The sequence below is a fragment of the Lynx rufus genome, unplaced genomic scaffold (genome assembly GCF_022079265.1).
Source record: "Lynx rufus isolate CCGP_SWC_20201006 ecotype Redwood Valley unplaced genomic scaffold, mLynRuf1.p SCAF_4, whole genome shotgun sequence".
Lineage (NCBI taxonomy): Eukaryota > Metazoa > Chordata > Mammalia > Carnivora > Felidae > Lynx > Lynx rufus.
Window position 1 is genome coordinate 18,765,750 of NW_025814856.1, and position 20,911 is coordinate 18,786,660.

General features: G+C 55.1%; 1 protein-coding gene across 3 annotated transcripts in view; it reads right to left on the reverse strand.

Annotated features, from left to right (window-relative positions):
- Nucleotides 1-20,911, reverse strand: part of CACNA2D2 (calcium voltage-gated channel auxiliary subunit alpha2delta 2) — a 141,909-nt gene that overhangs the window by 25,285 nt on the left and 95,713 nt on the right. For all 3 annotated transcript variants that reach the window (XM_047095875.1, XM_047095874.1, XM_047095873.1), the window contains exon 4: nt 5,084-5,143. In XM_047095875.1, coding sequence (XP_046951831.1) covers nt 5,084-5,143 — 60 coding nt within the window. The remainder of the gene's footprint in view (nt 1-5,083; nt 5,144-20,911) is intronic.

A 20,911-nucleotide genomic window follows, 5' to 3' on the forward strand; every position in this document is an offset into this window, starting at 1 on the left:
CTCCCTCTCTGTCCCTCCCCTGCTCATGCTCTGTCTCTCTCTGTCTCAGAAATAAATAAACACAAAAAAATTAAAAAAAAAAAAAAGACTAAGCCTGAAGCCTCAAAATCCCCAGCAGCTCCATAACTACCCCCGGGAGTCACCGCCATCTCATCAATGAGGCACGGGTGCCTGTTAAATCCTGCAGCCTCAGTGAGGCTTTGCTTCAGGGTCTTGATTTCCCACTATATAAAGTCAGGATGATGATGATGCCCCCTCTGAGGGAACTAGGACAGGGAGCAGGGCCTCCCCAGGCATTAGGGCCAACCCTGTGCATGGGTGGCCCTTAGGTTTGCAACTCCACAGCCCTGGGAGGGGCCTGAATGTGGAAGAAACCCTCTGTGGAGAAATGGGCATCCCTAATGTCTGGGGTTTATACCCAACACCCCTTTCTATTACCTGGTATTTTAGGGGCCATTTTGCTCAAACTGGGCAGGGGGTGGAGGGAATCACCCCTTCTGAACTCACATTTCTCCCCCGTGTGGATTTCTGTACACAGATGACACATGAAGGGTGGGGCTAGGGGCCCACCTGGCCCTTGTATAGATGACACATACACTTTCCTTAGCTGGAGCTGAGCCCAAAAGAGAACACGAGGGGTGCTGGCAGGTGGGAAACAGGGTGAGGAAGCAAGCATGGGGAATAGCAGTTGGTGTCGTTTGGTACCATGGGATACAGTGAGGATGCTTGGCCTTCCTGCCCTGGCTCATTGCCAGCTCAGCTCAGCCAAAAGGACTGTTTTCTGAGAGAGCCGTCTGTCGCCGGCTTGGCAGAGAGGCAGGCAGCAGGCCTGATGGCTGGGGCAGACTTCAGGCTGGGGAGGCCACCTGTCCTGTCCAGCCGGCTCCTCTGGCCTGGCCCAGCCTTCACAGTCTTCCTTTTAGGTTCCCAGACAGAGCTACCTCTCCCATCAGAGCCCCCAGGGTAGAGCTGTGTCCGCCACTCCCAGACTCCCCAGGGTAGGACTGCTTCCTCCATTAGACTCCCAGGGCAGGACTCTGTCCTCCCACAGGTCCCGATGTTGGCATTGAGGCCTTGGGGCCAATGGCATCTCCTGACTCTTCCACCCATGCCCTGGCCCAGCTCCTCCCTGGTGGCGGTTTAGATGGCAGATAATGCTGGCACAGTGTGGTGGTGGTGCCAGGCACGGTGTCCAGCAGGCAGGCCATCTTCATCTACCCTAAGTGTTATAGGCACCAGAGCACCTGCTGTCTGTCTGCAGGGTCATGGGAGGTGCTGCCTGCTAACAAGGACCATGGTTTTCCTGGGGTCCAAGGGCTGTGGCTACAGGTTCCCTGCCTCTGCTGCAGCCAGTATGTGGGGTCATGGCCTGAGACTAAGAGGGGAACTGGGGGCCTTCACATCCAGACACGGCTCCCTCACTCTCTTACCTCAGCTCTGACCTTGCAGACCCCAGGATCCCCCAAATCCCTGGGCTGGTGTAGATGGTATGTGTATACAGATGTGGCTATACCACTGTCCATTTCTCAGAGGTCTGCATATAGACCTACTGTGTGCTGTTGACACAGGGAGGGCCACGTCCTACTGATCGTGAAGTGGATTCCATGTGCCAAGCATCTTCTCTGTGCCCAGAACTGCCGGGTGCCATTCTCCCCATCTCAGAGGTAAGAAGACTGAGGCCCAGCTGCTCTTGGCCAACTTGTCCACAGGGCACTCGACTGGGTACATGGACAGCTGGTGGGCAACACTGAATCAGGTCCAGCTGTTTCTGGCCTAGAGGAGCCTTGAGCGGGGCAGACAGATGAGCCCACTGGGATACTGGCCTGGGGCAGTGGGTGCCAATCCTAGGCTTAGAGACCAGAAAGAGGAGCCCGAGGGAGTTAACTGGAGAGGGAGAGGCATTGCTATTTTGAAGGAGGAGGAGAGGGTGTTACAGGGAGACGGCCGGGCGTATGTAAAGGGCCTGGGTTTGACACTGAGGTTGTGGCTCTCCTAGAGTGCTGGGAGGAATATGGCTCTTTGTCTGTACCTTCTGAAGGTCACTGGGAAGGACATGGTTTCAAGGGTGGGTGGTGTGCCTGCAAGGGACAAAAACACCATCCCTTTCCCAGCCTCAAGTCCCTGTGCCCCCCTGGCATGGACAGTCCCCACCTGCAGCTGCTGCCAGCTCTCACTGGCAGCCCAGGCAGGCATGGCTGGTGTGCCAGCTAATGGGCCCACCATTAGCACTTACGCCTTTCGTCCTGGCAGCTGGGGCAAGTGCAATGCTTCTGGTGAAGAACAGGGCCCTGACCCAGCAGCTGGGAAGCAGGGGGTGATTACAGCTTCACCCTGCTCAAGATATAGACAGACAGGCAGACTGACGGACTGAGGGGGAGGTGGTGGTAAACACCAGCTGGCCTTGTGGTCACCCACAGCTGGGGGCATTCCAGGTCAAGCTGAGGGGAGGGGGCTGGCCAGAGCTCACTTCTGCCTCATACTAGGACAAGAGCACCCAGAGCCAGAGATGCACCCACACTGTCACCAACTTGGCATCTCTATGGCCTGACGTGTGGACCTCCCCTTTCACACATCATGCCTGGGCCAGCAGGCAGCACCAAAGACCATCTAGTCCTTTGCCAGACGGGGACACTGGAGCCCAGAGAGCGGCAAACCCTTGCTGGGCCCCACAGTTACTCAGTGTCTTAAGCAGTACTGGTCTCAGCACCCTCTGGATGCCCCCTGAGACCTTGGCCTTCCTTCTTGGCAGGCCCCTGTGGTGCCCACTCTGGCTTGGGATAAGCTGTTCCTGCCTCTGGGAGTAGCTGCAAATCAGAGGTCAGGAGTCTGGCAGGATGATCCTTGGAAATTTGGGGTCTTTTGCAGAGTCAGGAAAAAAATAGGTTTGGGGCCAAGGCAGCCTCTTTGTCTTCTTGTTTGGGGCCTGGACTGGGAGGGAGAGAAAACCAGGCTGAGGGTGGGTCTTTTCATCCCATCATTCCCTCTTCCTTCACTCCCAGTCCTGTCTGCTCTGCATATAGTCCTGGGTGGGGAGGGAGGATGCAGGTATGTCAGAAGCAAAGAGCCGGAGCAAGAGCCGAGGGTCCTGGATACCCAGAAAGTGGAGGAGCTGATGGCCGGGGCATGGGAGAAGCCTCACTAAGAAGGAACAGACAAGCCAGGCCTCCAGGAGGAACAGAAGGCATTGGGCAGAGATTGGGAATGGGTCTGGAGTGAGGTGTTCAGTGTGGCTGGGGCATAGGAGGAGTTGGGTGATGAATGAGGATGACAAGGGGACAGAACAGTCAGATCCTAGGACCCTGAGCACAGGCTGAGGGCTGAGTCCTGCAGAGGAGTTACCAGAGTGGGGGCTGTTTGCAGGCGGGGGCATGGTCTGAGTGGTAGGTGCCAGTGGCTACCACTATGTATATATATACTTTTTTTAATTTTTTTTTTAACGTTTATTTATTTTTGAGACAGAGAGAGACAGAGCATGAACGGGGGAGGGTCAGAGAGAGGGAGACACAGAATCTGAAACAGGCTCCAGGCTCTGAGCTGTCAGCACAGAGCCCGACGCGGGGCTCGAGCTCACGGACCGTGAGATCATGACCTGAGCCGAAGTCGGCCGCTTAACCGACTGAGCCACCCAGGCGCCCCTACCATGTATATTTCTGATCAAGGGGCTGAGGTGGCACGGGGACCCGTGGGTCCCGTGGGGTGGTGGTGTTGGAAAGGGAGGGAGAGAAGGGTCAGTCCTGAGCTCCTGGGGTGGTGGGATCAGTCCAAGGAGTCATCAGCTCATTTATGTGTTCACTGTAAAAAATCATCTGTTACTTCCAACCCCACATGAGCTCCCTAAGGGTAGCAGCCAATACCCACCAGGCAGCAAAGGAAGAATGCCATGGTGTGGGCAAGGCAGGCAGGGCTCAGGGTGGCCTGGAGAGATGGGGACCAGGGAGGAGGACAGACAGGTTGAGGGGGCCTGGATCATAGGCATGAACCCCCTGGTATCTGGCAGCCCAGCTGTGAATCTCTGCCATCAACAGGTATGTCAGGCCGGTCTAACCACCCTGTGCCTCAGTGGTCTCATCAGTTTAAGTAGGGATAATAATCCACCTGTCCCCCAGAAGTGCCAGGCCCAGAGCTGCAGTGGCAAGGGCCTATCCGCCCCTTATTGGTCCCTGGGTCCCAGCAGGCAGCTCTTGGTGCCTCTTCCGGTGTTTGGCAGAGACCACCAGGAGGCATGGCTCAGAGGCCTGAGCAGCTGTGGAGGACACATGAGCACCACCAACTGGCTTGGTCCCTGAGCGTTCCATCATCCCTGGCATGGGAGGTTCCCTGAGTTGGGGAGGAACCCTGCCTCAGTCTACCTTCTGGCTTACTGTGACCCTCTGAGATGCTGGCTTCACAGTAATGGTGCCGGTATATCCAGCCTCAGTCCAAATCACACACAGCTGCCTGAATTTGTGAGGGTTACCTGGGTTTGAAACTGGGGGGCAGTGAGGCTTCCCTTCCCTCCTCCACATTCTGGGCCCTTTCACCCTCAAGAAGAGACCTATCACCAGCTTCTCACCCCTCCACTCCCTCGGCACCTGGGCTCCTTCTGAGCTCTCCTGGTGGAAGAAGGGGCTTTTGTGGCTGTGACAGCCTAGTCCCCTATCCTAGGCTCACGGCCTCCTGGAAGACAGGGAACTCTGTCCCCTTCCCGCAGTGACTCTTCCAAGTCAGCGTGTTAAAGTCTAAAAAGTCCTGGAGTCAAGGGACTTCTTTGCCCTAGGGTCTCTCCAGAGTCTGGGCACATCCTTAACCACCAAGGTTAACACCAACTTTGGGGAGCATCACTTTAGAGCAGCATGTCTGCCCGTGGGGGACTCCATAGCTCCTCTGGGGTGGAGTGAGAGGTTCATAGCTGCACCCTCTCTCCCAGCACCAAGGGGAGCCTCAAATGTTTGCTGAATGCTGGACAAAGGCTCCAGGCTCTACTCCACAGAGCTCTCAGTGCCCCTCCAGTGTTTCTGGGCAGCGCCCCCTCCCCCAAATTCACATCTGTCCTTGCTGGAGGTGGGCAGGTTGTAGGGGCTGGGGAGGGCACTGCAGTTCTTACCTTGATGTTGTCCTGCCAGCGGTGGGCTTTCTGGAAGTTCTCTGCAGCGTCGGCCAATCTCTGAGGAACAGAGCACAGGGAGGTCAGAGGCTGAGGAAGACTCATGCCCAGCCCAAGCCTTCTCCATCCCTAGTACTCCCTGGGTCCAGGCTGGCTCACGGACTCCCTTGTCCCATCCTGCCAGACCCTCAGAGATTCCTTGGCCCCAGACCTTCTTCACCTTGCTGAGAAGGGGGCTCTTCCCCCACCCACAGCTGGGTTCACATAGGACAGGTGAAGCCTGCACAGTGACCTGAGTGGTATCTCCCTGTGACATCTCTATGAGATTCCCTGTACTTTAGCCCAGCCACATCTCCTGCCCACACGATGGCAGGGGGACCCCTGGGATGTAGTAGGCCTCAGGCCCTGGAGTCAAGCCCCACTGCCACTCTACCTCCAACAAACCAGTGTCACTCCAGTGCCAAGAGGAGGCCCTCCCTAGTCAAGGGTGAACTGCCACAAGTGACAGAGTGCCTTGCCGATGTGTCATTGTCCCCAGCTTGCTCAGGGCCCAACAGGAGGTACCCCTAGCACACCTCTGCCCACCCAGGCCCCCTACCACTGTCCCTGTCCTGGTTTCTTGAGCCCCTTCCCAGCAAGGCTCTCCAAGCCTTCTCTCCACACAAGCCTGGCCCACCCTTTGGGGCTGGTTCCTGCACTCTCCTCCATCATGGCCCCTGTGCCTGTGAGCACAGCTCTGTGTCCTTCTATCCCACACCCTGTTACCAACCACGCCTGGCACCAGACCATGCTGATGTGTGGAGATGTGGCAGGCCAGCCACATCTGTCATCTCACAATTTAGAGGAGGAAACAGGCACAAAACTGGGTAGAACCAGAGCAGGAGTAGCTGAAGTGCTTCTAGGAAGCTTAGTGCTGTGGGAATTCGGGATGTCATGGAGGGCTTCCTGAAAGAGGCATTGGTACTCTGCCACCCTCAGGGCTTGAACCCTGGCTGCCCAGAGATTCTTATTTTGCACCTCCATGGATTCTGTCCCTCCAGGAACTCTTGGAGCTCCTGAAGATGGCCCTCTGGGGCCTCCTGTGGAGCTAAGTGCAGTGAAGTCCTGTTAATCATACTGACGACTGTTACAGTGAACTGGTCACTTACTGCATACCAAGCCTGCCACCAGGCTGGTGACACAGCATGTGTACCTGTCACTGCTCATGTCTTCCTCAGATGAGGATACCTGGGCAGGGAGACAATGAGAAACCTTTCCAAGGTCACATAGTCTGGGTCAGGCTGGGGCTCTGAGTTTGGCCTTCACAACCACGTTTGTCTTGTTTTTTCTTTTTAGTTAAAAAAATGTTTATTATTTATTAAAAAAATTTTTTAATGTTAATTTATTTTTGAGACACAGAGAGACAGAGCATGAGTGGGGGAGGGGCAGAGAGAGAGAGGGAGACACAGAATCCAAAGCAGGTTCCAGGCTCTGAGCTGTCAGCACAGAGCCTGATGCAGGGCTCAAACTCACAAACAGTGAGATCATGACCTGAGCCAAAGTTGATGCTTAACTGACTGAGCCACTCAGGTGCCCCTGAAAATGTTTATTTTTGAGAGAGAGACAGAGAGAGTGTGAGCAGGGGAGGGGCAGAGAGAGAGGAAGACACAGAAACCGAAGAGGCTCCAGGCTCTGAGCTGTCAGCACAGAGCCTGATGCTGGGGCTTGAACTCACGAACTATGAGTTTGTGACCTGAGCTGAAGTCGACTGTTAACCAACCGAACCACCCAGGCGCCCCTCAGCCACATTTGTGTTACCCAGCCCATGACCAAGGTCTGAAGGTACATTCCACGATGCCCAGTGAGGAGCAGGGCAACTCTTGTAGAGTAGGGGCTGTGCTTTTCCATCCCTGCCCCATTCCATCCTATGGGTGGAGCAGTGGGGTCCTGCCTCCTGGCCTCCAGCACTTACTCAGAAGGCCCTGGTCTCTTGGTATTTAGGACACATACCCCTGTCCATTGGTCCAGGCCTGGTGTGGCACGTGGACCTCAGTGGGGGAGATTCTAACAAAGCCTGCCAGCTGCTCATGATGGGGAAATGGGGATCAGGACCCTGGAGACCAGTTTTCCTCCCTCCCAGCATGTAACAGTTGTGGTGGTGGGGTACGGCCTGCAGAGCTGTGGCCTCTGTTGTCTGGGGCAGGATGCCTCCTCTGGCAGGCTGGGCTGACCAGCGCCATCCTTACTCCCACTGGGCCTAGCTCCCCCTCTTCCTCCAGCCAAGAGCACTGGATGCTAGGAAGACTATTAGGCTGGGGGTCTTGGGGACAGGGTAGGGAAGTCCCTCTTGAAGTCAAACTTTATAATGCTGAGCCCTTCCTGGACTCTGATCCCCTCTCTTGCTACCCAACCTGTCTTCTTTGTAGGCTCCATCCTCTGCCCACCTGCTTTGCGGTGCCTGCTTGGGGGGCCCCTACCCCCCTCACCCAGCTTCAGGGACCACAGGTCTCTACTCCTAGATACCTTCCATATCTTGCTTCCAATCCTGACCCCCTCTAAGGTCCTGGACACCTTCTTAGGGTGACCCTCAGGCCCACTAAGCTCATACCATCTCCTCTTGGAATGAGCCCATCCGTCTTGGAATCCCTGCTGCCTATATCTCATCTGGCTATCACTCAAACCGCCTACTGTTCGTCTCCAGCCCAGGCTCTGTCCCTCCCTCAGGCTCTTGTGTCCTCTCTCGCCCTTTGTCATCTATTCTCCAAATGTGGATCTCATCCTGAGGCTACCTCCTGCCCTGAAGCACTTTAGCAGCTTCCCATGGCTCTGCATATAAAAGGCAAGTCTTTCTTGCCTTCCTGAGGGGTGCACTTGCGCTCACTTCCATCCTGGGGCCTCTTCTCAGCTTAAACAACAAACGCCTCTACCCTGACCCCAACTCCCAGGATGGGTGAGGCCCCTGATTCACAATCCTGCCATGTTCTTTTGTAGAGGACATTACTGTGTGACACACATGACACAACACTTGTTATTACTGTTAACTGAGCATCTACTAGGGTGCAAGCTTAGCACCTGGCCTGGACGAGAGGTTATGAGGCCTAGGGACGGCCCCTGGGGCCACACCTTGAGGGGTGAGCCTTGGGCAATCACTTCACGGCCCTTTTCCTTACCCTGTGGCCTGTGACCTTCCCAGGGACGCCAGACCTTTCTTAGAGTGAAGGGCTCCACTGAGGCCACTGCCCTTCATGGGGGATGAGGCGAGCGCAGGGTATGGGAATAACCAGAATCAGGCCTCTTGCCTCAGAAAAGCCACAGGGTTGATGGGGCTACAAACACCAAACTGCACCAGTTGAAGTCTCCAACTGGGCCACAGCCTTGAGGGGCTGTCCTCTCCTGTAGCCACCTTCCCTGCTGGCCAGGGGTGCCAGCTCCTTTACCCTCTCAGGGCTCAGCTCTGTTCCTGGGCTTCACAGGCCAGAGGAACATGGGGGCTGCAGGCCCTCTGGCTCCCTAGCTGAGCAGCCAAGGTGAGGGGGGCCTGGTGAGGGAGACCCAGGGTGGGGGGGGGGTTGCCTAGCCCCTAGCTTCCTTGAATCCATGGAGTCCCATAGGCTTGAAGGCCCAGGTCAGCCCGCTGACTCGTGAATAACGGAGTTGCAATAGCCATGGCGAAAGGATTACTTTTAATCCTCGGTAACGATCAAGCCATTATTATTTTTTCGGTGTTACAGATCAATCAGTCCATCCCCGGGCGCTGGACGTGTGGAAACTGCTAAACACACAGGCCTGGTGGCTCAGTAGGAAGGGCTGAGGCAGCAGAGGGTGGGAGGGGGCGGGGGAAGGACGGACGGGGGGGGGAGGATGGGGGTGGGGGGGCGTTGGACCAGCTCTGGATGCTGGAGGTCCCATCAGGTCTGGGGGGAGAGGGGAGAGGGAAGAGGGCTGGGCCCACCCACTGGCATGCCTGCGGGGCTCCAAGCAGCCATCAGAACCTGACTCCCAGAGCCTTGGAGCCCTGGCCGAGGTTCAAATCCCAGCTTCCTTGCATAAGTGGCTTCCCCGCTGGCCCTCGATTTCTTGTCTGTAAATTGGAGGCGGGAACTGTACCCACTCAGAGGGTGGGTAGGTTCTTGGCAGCCCCCTTGCTCCAACCCCTAGAAGCTGCCCAGAGGGTCAAGTCCCCTGGGAGGTTTCTCTTGCTGGCTCCAAGCACGCAAGGCTCTTGCCCACCTTTGGGTCTTCCTCTGTTATCCACTCCTATTGTGTGAGACGTGTGCTACATCATCTCCATCAGCCCTATCAGACTGTGTCACCTCTCCTGGAAGTCTCCTTTTGCCTTCACCCAGTCCCTGGACTCCCCTCCCCTGTCAGGCACTCAGAGCCTCATGCTCTCATCTCCACAGAGCCCACAGGAGTCAGCCCAGCTCAAGGATGTCTGGGAGATGTACCTGCAGCCCAGCCCCACCCTGTCCTAAGGTTCATTCTCCTAGTGCATCCTTCCCACCTCTCCTGGGTCCTTATGACAAAAGGCTCTGAGTAGGCAGGGTGGGGAAGGAAACTGAGGCCCACAGGTAAAGACAGAACTTACCAAGATCCCTGCAGGGCAGGGGCAGAAGTGGGCCCACAGATTGGTCCCACGTCCAGGCTACTGCCTGTCTGGGGGAGATATGCTCCATTCTCATCCCTCAGCCACCCACAGCCTTTGGTCTTCTGCTATTAGGCCCTTGCACATTCTAATTCCACCTTGTACATCATCACGCAGACTCCTCAGGGGGTTCACTCCCTCACCATTGAGGTGTTAGTTTAGACCTCATTCTCCTAACCACTCCTTGACCCCTGCCAAGCCCCCATCTGTCCCCATCACATCTCATCTGCTTTCTTCCTTGAGTTCCGAGCTTGGTGAGGGCTGCATCTGACAGCTGTTAAGTTTACAATAACCTGTCCCCTTGCGCACAGTAGGTGCACAATGAACGTCTGCTAACTCAAGACCAGAGTATCTCTGAACTTGGCTAGAGACCTGGGCTTGAGCCTGGCTCTGCCAGACAGCTGTGTGACCCCACATGTATGATTCAACCTCTCTGAGCCACTTTTCCTCATCACATTGTGGAGGGTTAGGGCTGCCTATCAGGGTAATGCTGCTGCAAAGTTGCTGATGGTGGCTTGCCTGGCCCGAGATGTCCCCATCGTGGCCAAGGCGTTGGATGGAACCATGGTGGGACTGCTGAGCAGGGCTGCTCACGGCCAAGTCCATCACAATAACAGCAGGCATTTCAGAGGCAATTAGCAGAGAGTTTCACTTAACAATCAATTTCTCTCAGCTCTGGAAACTATTCTTACAGGAAAAGGCAAAAAAGAGGAGGACTGGTGGTGTGCCGGGCTGGGGACAAAGCTCGCCTGAGGAGACACCTTCAAATTTCACTAAGTTAAACATCTTTCCGTTGCCGCAGAGCCAATGGCCACAGATGAAGGGCCTGGAGTCATGGTGGGTGCTCCTCTGAGGCCAACAGCTGGAGGGTCCAGCCTCACTGCATGCTGGGAGGGGAGGGGCTTGGGTGAGACAGGGCTGGGGCCTCAGGCTTCTCTCTCCTCTTTCAGGGCCCACTCCTCCCCCAATTTGGGTGTGCCCCGCCCCCGCCCTGCTTCTCCAGGGCATTCCTCTCACCCCGGTGTTGGCCTAGCCTGAAAGGGTCTAGGGAGCCACTGCCTATCAAACAGGATTTGTTTCATGCAGCCCAGAGGGAAAGATTGTATGAGGTGTTTGGTCTTAATTAGTTAGAGCTACTCCCTCTTCCAAGAGGATACAAGAGGCTTAGGATAAAAGGCCCTGAACCCATGGGGAGCGGGATATTAAGATCTGGGCCACTGAGGGCTGAGCCCGGCAGAAGCTGTGATGGTTGGGGGTTGGGGGGGGGCTTTGAGATGGAGGCTGGGGGCAGCAAAGTCCTAGCACCAAGTAGATGCCCTGGAAACACTGCCAGAGGGTTGCAAGGAAGGTAATGGTGATAGATGACACTAGACATGACCCCTGGCACCTACCTTGGGCCAGGGCTTCACTGACTGTGCAGTTAATCCAATGACAGGTGGAAAACTGGGCCTCTTCTTCACCCTCCCCATTCCATCCCTGGCAAGACACCGGAGAGGTGGATTCTTCTGTTCCCCTGCCTTTTACAGGTGAGGGCACTGAGGCTCAGAGCATTAGTGCCACTACCCCAGACCCCTGGTGGGGAAGTGGTAGAGGGGGCGTTAACCCACATCTATAAGCAGCATTGGACAGTGAGAACCTCAGGGAAGGACCAGGCCTGGCCACATGAAGGCTGCTGCTTGGGCTGTTCCCCCCGCCCCTTCGCCTCCAAGAGTGATTCCTTTGTCCTTTCCTCAGGAGAGTGGATCAGTAACTGGCCTCCCAGATGCTGCTCTGAGCCCACCCTCCAACCTTGGAGTCGCTGGGCCCAGACCCCGGGAGGGTGTAAGGACCAGGGTGTCCAACAGCCCCTGCTCAGCCCAGCACTGCCACCTCTGCCACCCTGCTTCCCTCCCTGCCTGTGGGCCCTGTATTAGCTCTGTATTGTGCACTGATAGATACTAAATACAGATTTCCAATTTCCAGAGCTGTTATGGTCTAATGAGTAAATAATATACATATTTAAAACTGTCTAAAAACATATCTGCATAATTAAAATATCTGCATAATAATGAAGCAAGATGCAGCCTAGCAAGGAGGAGCCTGAGCCCCAGGGCTGACAATAGGGGTAGATGTGCAGGTGGGGTTGGGGTTCATGGCCCTGTGGGTCTCTTCCTTCCTGCTACCTTGGCCTGAGTGGGCCTTTGTCCTTCTGTCTACCATCTGCTCCAAGTGGGCACATCCACAGTCAGGAACCAGGAGACCCCAACCTGGCCCCATCCTTGCACAACTTGTGGATTAGGGGAGGCGCACATGTGGACGGACAGTGCCTGCTGCCTGAGTGACGGCTGCCTCAATGACTCTTTGACTGCCACCATATGCAGCACGTGATGTGCTCAGGGCTTTATAGACACAGCCTCACTCACCACGACATTCCAAGGGCAGGTTCTGTTCTGATCTCCCATTTTTCTGGGTTCTGAGGGGTGGAGAGAAGCACACCAGCCTGGGCAGAGCAGGCTGCCCAGGGTCCATGACTTAACAGACAGCCGTCGATTGGAAGCAGTTGCCTTCCTGTCAAGTGTACCGCTGACACTAGTGATCCCTGGGCAGGACCACACTTGGCCTTGACTTCCCATCCTCTCTACCCCTTCCCTCCCAAGTCCCTCCTTCTGTCTCTCCTGCATCTGTCCACACTGGACACACCTGGCTCCTCTCCCATGACACATCTGACCTACCCTTTCTGTATTAACCAGACTTACAGCTGAAAGATAAAAAACAACCACCAAAATAATGAAAAACAAACAAACACTCAAACCTCAGACCAAAACTCCAGCAACCAAAGCTGCAGGGAAAATGACAAACACTCCTCCAAGCGAAGGGCGCCTCAGGGGAAAGCCGTCAGGTGAGGCCTGTGCTGTTGTTGGCAGCCAACGGGCCCCCTGACCTTTTCCCTCACCAGCTGCACACGTCCCCCATGAGTTGATAAAAAAATTAGTAAAATGGATTTTTTTTTCTTAAAAAAAAAAAAAAAAGGTCAGAATACATGTACCAGGAAAAAACTCATTCAAGTTGTGTGTGGTTCCCCTGTGGAGGGGCACCCACCTCTCCACCCCCAGGCCTGGGCTTGCTTGCTCTCTCTGGGCATCTTGGGCTTGGTTATCGATTTCCATGCCTCCTTGGTCCTGCCTGCAAGGGCAGCTTGTGTTTTAATTTCCCAGGAAAAACAGGAAGAAGTGAGGGGTGGCTTCTGCTAAAAACAGAGATGGGGTTGGGGAACCTGGTGTCCCATAGGCCTGAATTTCAGACCAGATAAGATTTTCTGGGACATCCTGGGTACCCAGGGAAGGTTGCTGTGTTGCATTTTGCCTGGGAGGATTTTTAAAAACCGAACATTAAAAAAATGTTTACTTATTTATTTTGAGGCAGGAGACGGGCAGAGAGAGAGGGAGAGAGAAAATCCCAAGCAGGCCCCATGCTCAGGGTGGAGCCTGACACGGGGCTCAATCTCACGACCATGAGATCACAACCTGAGCTGAAATCAAGAGTTGGATGCTTAACTGACTGAGCCACCCAGGTGCTCCCTAAACTGGACATTTTAACATCAGGAGTAAGAGGCCATGTAGGAAGAGTAAGAAGGAAAGGAGGTGATGTGGCACTTTGGTGAGGACATAAATTCTTCTGGCTTCACTGCTTTAGCTTTTTAAGGGAACTATAGTCAGTATAGAAGGAGTTGGGTCCAATGGATCACACGGCAGGATCCAAATGTGTCCACTGTGAACAGGGAAAGGGGCCTCTGTGGCTGGACAGAACACTCACAGGGGCCAGCTTGAATTTACAGAGCAGCTGTCAGGAACTGGGGATGAAGCCCACCCTCAGGAAATTTCGGCTCTGGTGGTGGGCTGCTTCAGGAGGGGACGAATGTGGCCCTGGACAGCCTTGTGCTGAGGGCGATCGGATGGGCCTGGCTCTTGGGGCCCTGCCCTGCCCAGTCACTGCTGCTGCTCTTGGGTTCCCTGACAGGCACCTGTGAGAGTTTCCCTGATGAGGAATAAGCCGAGAGACCCAACGCACAGGTCAGAATTTGGGCTGTGGCCCCAGAGCCTAGCCATGGGCAAGCACCTTGCCCCCGAGGAGCTCATGCTGAGGGCTGGGCCATGTGGACTCCAAAGCTGAAGGGGCTCCTTCCAAGGTACTGACCCACTCAGCACAATCCCTCACGGGGCTCACATGGGTGAGAATCCACCAACCTAGCGGGCACCCCCTTAGCCTCCAGCATGAAACCTGCACATCTCCACAGGTGGATCAGTCCCTGGTGAGCCAGGTAGAATTTCTCATAAATTTTCCAGTTTTGTCAGGTTTCCTCCCTCTGAATGATGGTCCAGTGCAATTTGCCAACATTTGTTTTCTTTTTTTTTTTTTTTAATGCCTTTAAAAACACTTGCAGAGAGCACCAGGTGAGGATGTCAGGCCCAGGGCTGTTGGCTACTCTCCGTTAGAGGAGATGGGAGACATGTCATTTATCAATGTGCACCACAGGACATGTCACTGACTCCTTTTCCTCATCAGGCCATGTTCTGGAGACAAGCATGTATGGGCGTGGGTGTTGTGTGCATGCCTGGGTGTAACAATGGCCCTGCTACAGAAGCTGGGAGGCTGGAGCTCCTAAGGCTTGGTGGCTGGCCCAGTGCAATATTTGGGAATCATAACCTTCATCTCTTGGGACCTGTTTCTCACCTGTATAATGGGGACCAGAATCCTGCCTGGACCCTCCCAGGGCCTTGGGGATGGGGATGGAGAACAAGGTATGGACAGAGAGCAGGACTCTGAGCAGGATGCAGACTCACTCTGGGTATCGGAGATACAGCCCCAATTCCGACATTGCCCCTTCCCTCAGCTCATCACAGGGACCTCCCGACTGCTCCACCACAACTTGGATTCTCTCTTGGGCCTTCTGACCTTGGCTTGACCTGGCTTCATTTGAAGCTCATGCCAGTGGACTTTCCCTTCCCTCAGCACCACCTTTGTCCATTGGCCCTCCCACATCCTGCCTGGCCTCCAGCCCAACTCCGTCTCAGGGAGGAGTCGAGGGCCCATTTGCATGTCCTATTCAACCAACTCTACCCAAGCTGGGCCATCCCTTGGAAGCTGCTCCTCTCCAAAGCCCCCTACTCCCATCACCTCCCTTTTCTTCTGACCAGACCTTTCCAGAACCACCTCCAATCCAATTTCAGACTCCTACCCAAGCTGCTTAGCATAAGCTCATCCTCCCCAGGCTCCCACAACTTCAGGCCTCCCACAAAGTCCCACTGTCCCCTGCCCTTCCTGTTGTCACCCTTTACAGGGACTTGTGTGGCCTGGCCTTGCCAACCTTGTCACTCTCCCACCACAATGACCTTGAGCTCTGCTCTCTTGCCACGCTTAGGTTCCCTGCCCTTGTTTGTGTTGTACCCTAGGCCTGGACTGCCCTTCCCTCCCTGTCTCCTTCACCTGCTGCTCCTCATCCTTTAGGGGTCACTGCTCATTCACCTCCTCCAGGCAGCCTGGTGCTCCTGACAGGCTGGTTTCCAGAATTCCCTGTGGTACTGCCATCACTCTTTTGTCTGATGCCCACCCCTCCCCCCATATGTGGTCTCTTAAGGGCAGGGATGTGAGTCATGGATGTGTGTGGTCCCAGTGCTGGGGACAGGCTTCCACCTAGGTCAGTGGGGTTAGGGGTAGATCAGGAGGTGCCCTTAAGAGACCTGCTGGCTCAGAGGCCATGGATTTCTCTGGGGTGGGGAGCAGAGACCAGGCCAGAAGCAGCATTGATGACAGAGCACAGGGATTCCAGATGGGACAGAGGTAAAGGCATGGGCAGAATGAGGCTGAGTACAAGCCCCACTGGGCACCCCATGCAGAGGGGTCAAGGGGTTGCCTCAGGGGTATGAACTGAAGATGTCTGCTTTCCGGGACCCTGGTCTCACTCTGGAACTCGTGAGAATGTCATCCACCAGTCTCATCCCAAGTCTGTGATGGCATGGTTTGGAAACAAAAGCCACTGAGGCCTTGCCAGAGTGAGAGGCTGGGTGGTGGTGGTGACGGGCCGCTCATCTGGCCACATCAGTCAGGAGTTGGTCCCCCTGCTCTGGCCCCAGAACAGTGCATTCTCCTGACATGTTCCAACATCCTCCTCCAGGAAGCCTTCTTAGATGTCTTTACGCCCCACCACGGCTCAGGGACAGGACATGGGAGGGTAGTGGTTCCAGTGGGAAGAGGTTGATATGACCTTCCCTCTTTCATGTCAATAAATGTTTATTAAGCACCTACTGTTCACCTTCTCTCTTTCATGTCAGTAATTGTTTATTAAGCACCTACCTGTGCTAGGCTAGGTCAGCGGGCAGTACAGATGTAGCCCTGCTCTCATGCAGTGTGCCATCCATAAGTTCTTCTTTATATCCCACCTATCTTCCCACTGTAATTCAGTCCCACTGTCCTGAACACAGAACTTGGTAGAGGCCTCTATGGTAGAGGTAGTTTCATGGGCTAGCAACTTCACTGGCAGAATTAAGGGGTGCGAGGAGACCTCTTTCCATGTAAAAGCTGAGCCTGAGCGCCCGCCACCAACAAGAACAGAGGAGCCTAAGCCCCTGCCTGTGAGGACAGCAGAGCCCAAGCCCCCATCCAGCCACCATGTTCCCTTCCCATGATGTTATTTTTATACTTTTTCCTAAAACACAGTCTGAACGGGCCCTTCTCGACTCTATTAACATTAGGAATCTAATCAGTAATCAGGCAGCTCATAATTTTCTGATTAGCTCTGATTAGGCCCAACCTTGGGGGGAGAGAGAGTGGGACAGTGAGAAGGGAGGTGGGGCCAGTGGGGCACCAGGATATGCCTGAGGGGGCACTGGCTGGGCTAGGGGTGGAGGGCAGAGGGAAAGAGCCTCTTGCCCTACTGTCCTTTGTCCTGGAAAAGGGTATACGGTGGAATCTTGGGTTGCACTGGGTTGGAAAGGTTGCAGGGGTCAGAGAGCAGGGCAGTAGGAAAGGGGCCCCTGGCCCACCCTGCAGCAGGGACCCCAGGGAAAGTTGGGCCTGGACTTTCAGAACCATGGACAGAGGCAGGTGGGCTTGGCAGGGTGGCCCAAAGGGCCGGATTTGGGCATCTATATGGGTCCTACCCTGCCTAGGGTCCCCTGGGGTTACATCCCAGTAATGATCCCAGGAGTTGCCTTGAGTGATGGTGACAGTGACAGGATGGGCATGCTCAGAGGGCTGCAATGTGTGACCTTCACATGGAGAACTGGCCCTGGCCACTGGTGCTGAGCACACCATAGGTAAAGCTTGATGATCATCACTTTCAGTGTAAAGACAATGAGGCTGAGGGTCTTACTGTATAGTGGGGAAGCCAAGGCCTGGAGGGACCACCTAGGTGATGGTGCCAGTTAGGGACCAAGCCTGGGTGTGTACTGAGGCATCCCTGGTCAGCCAATCCTTTCTTCTGCCTGAGATGTGTTTGTCACTGGATGGAACCATGGTGCTGGCCAAACCAGACCTCCTAGACCTGAATAGAACCGGACCTCTGGCCTGTCCCTGGTCTTTGCTGACCATGAAGTCTCCCCACTTCCCACCCCGCTACCATCCACTGGCCTTCCCCATAGGCCCAAGACTCTTCTGAGCCACATCCTGGAGCCCCAGTCAGGTCACAGTCAGAGTGGTCCTGCCTTTGCCCCTGGTCTGGAACACCTCTTGTTGGACACAACCATCCAGGTGACCTCTGATGAAATGCATGAGCCCCGCTGAAGGAGCCATGCACAGCTAATGCCATGCAAATTGGTACGGAGGCAATCAGCCTGACTCTACAAGCTGCCCCACCGGCCGCAGGCTGGCTCATTGTCTTTTCTGTCAATTTGCATCTCATTACCCAGAAGGCTGTGTTCGCTAGAGGTTAAAAGAAAAAGAGAATCAAGCCTCTCTGCATCCTGCCTCCAGCTAGGTCACAGTCTACATGTGGGATAGGGCTGCCTGGTGGATTGCCCCATGAGGTCCACTCCACGGGGAGCCTGCCAGCCCTACCACTGCCATCACCACCACAATTACCCCTGCTGCCACCAGAGTGTTACTCCCATCACCACCATCACTGCTACCTCCATCATCACTACTGATCCCCACTTAACCACTGCCAACATGGTTTCATCACTTCTACCACTGTTACCCCATCTCTACTGCCAATGTTTTCATCAGCTGGCACCACCACCAATGTCACTCCCATCATGACTGCCAAAGTTCTTCCCATCACCAATCACCACCACCATCACTACCTTCATCTCCATCATCATAGGCACCAACACCATCACTGTCACCTCCACCATTACCTCCATTGCCGCCGCCACCACCACCACCACCACCACCACCACCTCCACCACCACCTTCACTACTGTAACCATCATCCCACGGGAGCACCTCTGCTAGCACCTCACATTGCCTCATGATCACCACCTGCCCCACCACCTCTACATCCCTCAGGGAAGTCTGGTGAACAGGCAGAGACTACTGACTCTTTACCTTTCTCTGCCCATCACCCTCTAGCATCATGGGAAAGTTAGAGAACCTGTAAACAAATGATCCAGTGATCAGAGACCTCATAAATCAACCACTTGAACTCTGGTGCTTATAACTGGGTGTCATAGAAAGGAAGCCTGCAAGGCCAGGGGGCAGGGTAAAGATGCTTGCTTCTCTGACAGAGCCCCTGGAAGACTGGGGCCTCATTTACTCCCCTGGTCAGTGGCCACCACATCCCAAAGGGCAGAGCCAGGAGCTGTGTGTGTGACATGGTGACTGACTCCTTCTCTGAACCTTGGTTGCCTCATCTCTAAAATGGGGCTTCTAATAGTCTCGACCTCATAAGGCTGTGTGAGATGAGTGTAGACCATGAGAGAAGAATACTGAGAATTCTGGAAGGTCACATAAAACCTGTGGGCAAGGAGTGTAGTTAGATCAGGTTGGGAGGGCTTCTGGGAAGAGGGAACAGCTGACCAAACTTGAGACAAGGTCAGATGGATGGAAGAAGGGAGGAACCTGAGCAGGGCCAAGTTGTGGAGGTGGGAATGAGTGGGCTTCTCTGTGGGGAGAGGACAGTCAAGACCAGGGCAGCTGATGAAGCCTTTGCTCCTCCTGAGCCTCCCTCCATCCAAGGGTGTTTGTGGTCACAGTGTGGCTGAGCTTCTTTCCTCAAGGACACCATGATTTGCACCTTTCTTCATACACATAATCCCTCTAAGCCCCACGGAGCTCGATCACTATTCCCATTCTACTGACAAGGGTGCCAAGGTGGAGAGATGAGCCTAAACTAAGACAAAATAGGGGGTTCCTGCAGAGGCTACCCAGAAGAGTAGGAATCAGAGCCAGATCTTTCTATTCCAGCCATCATTCTGCTGGATGTGGATGCCTGAGACCCGACCTCATCGCTGCCTACTAGCTTCGGTGGCAGCAGCATGGGCACTACCTGGGACACAAAGCTGGGCCCTGGCAGGCCCTGGGGGCAATACTGGGGGCCTGGGAAGAGCTGACAGGCAGACAAAGGCCTGGAGGTGGAGGGTGGGGTGGTGGGCACAGCCTGGCTGCCAGGTGGAAACGCCCAGGGTAAAAGCTGCTCTGAATACTGACTGCATCCCGCTGCTGCAATCAGCCTCGACACTTGGTTATTATGAGGAGTAAAGGCGGCCGGCGGGACAGCTGGAGCCTTGGCGACAACATTTAAGGCGTTTGTCAGAGCCATGGGACACGGGCTGCCAGGCGCTAATGGCTTCTGCTTGCTGCTGCCAAGCGAGACGAGGGCGGGCAGGCGGAGGCGGCCTTGCTCCTGCTCGGGCCCCATGCCCACCTCATGCTACGAGGCTGCTCCACGACAGGTAGGGCCCACCTGGGCCTTCCAGATGCCTAGCAACGGCCAGAGAGCCACGGCACCAGCTGGGGAGGGTGGGATTTGCGGCCATGCAGCACATGCTGGCATGTTTGGGAGGTTATCTTTCTCACCTCCATTCAGGCTCTAGCCCCTCTCCCCTGGGATGAGGGTCTGGGAGTCTGTTCTCTATCATGCCTTCTCCCAGGAAAGGGACGCTCAACCCCAGCTGGCTAAGGCCACTCAGCCCCTGATCTCCTCAGCACTTCAGGTTGGACTTTATGTGGGAGGGATGCCTGTAGTGATGGACCCACGGTGGACTCAGATCCATCCTGACTGGGTGATTTCAGCTCTCCTGGCCCCAGTTCTCTTTCTTGTGAAATGGGAAAATGGCACCATCCACCCAGGGAGCCTGCATTAATGAGAAAACAGGGGAATGATGAAGTGCTGGTTACATGGAACCCAATGGCACTTGGATGTATTAGGAAGGGCTGATCTCCCAGTCAGATGTCACCTGGGAGTGGGGGAGTGTGGCCCCCAGGGCTGCCTGAAGAAGAGGACAGCCCCTGGAGGAAGGGCCAGAGCCAACTGCAGAGAATGGCCAGGGGTTTTCCAGGGAGGAGAAACCCATGGCCAGGCGATCAGGTGGGGCTCTGAGTAAAAATGTTCCTGAAATACACAGGTCCAGCAAGGAATTCCTGTGCCTGGAAGTGCATGTGCAGGACCTGGCTCAAGCACTGTCTGTGCTTCACACAGACTGATCACTCCTTGTGTCCCAGCACTGTCCCTTATTCCCTAGAGCAGCCCTTACAAAGCAGGTCCCTTTCCTACCCCATTCTGCAGATGAGGAAACTGAGGCTCAGATGTGATTGCTCGGTTTGTCTGCAGTCATAGCCCTCTGAGAGCAGGGTGGGGTTTGTTCCTGAGGCCAGGTAATTAAATCCCTTTCCTCCACTCACTGATTCATCCATGAGACACCCTGAGCCCCCTCTGAGACCCTGAGCCCCCTCTGATGAGGAAGTGGGTCTTTGGCTGGCTATGAATCAGAGAGCATGGGATGGAGGAACACCAGGGTGTTAGGAGAGGGATCCAGGCTTCAGGAGAAGACGTGGATGGGCCTGAGCTCAGCCTCAGCTTTAATGGATGCCCTTGCACTTGTCATCCTGGATAGCCCCAGGTTCTTACCCCACCCCCCCGCCCCAACCCTGGTTAAAGCTGGAGGAGGCAAGAGGAGTCCCTTAAGAAGGTGAGGAGTTGTGGGGGTGCTTGGGTGGCTCAGTTGGTTGAGCGTCCGACTCTTGGTTTCAGCTTGGGTCATGATCTCATGGTTCGTGGGTTCAAGCCCCGT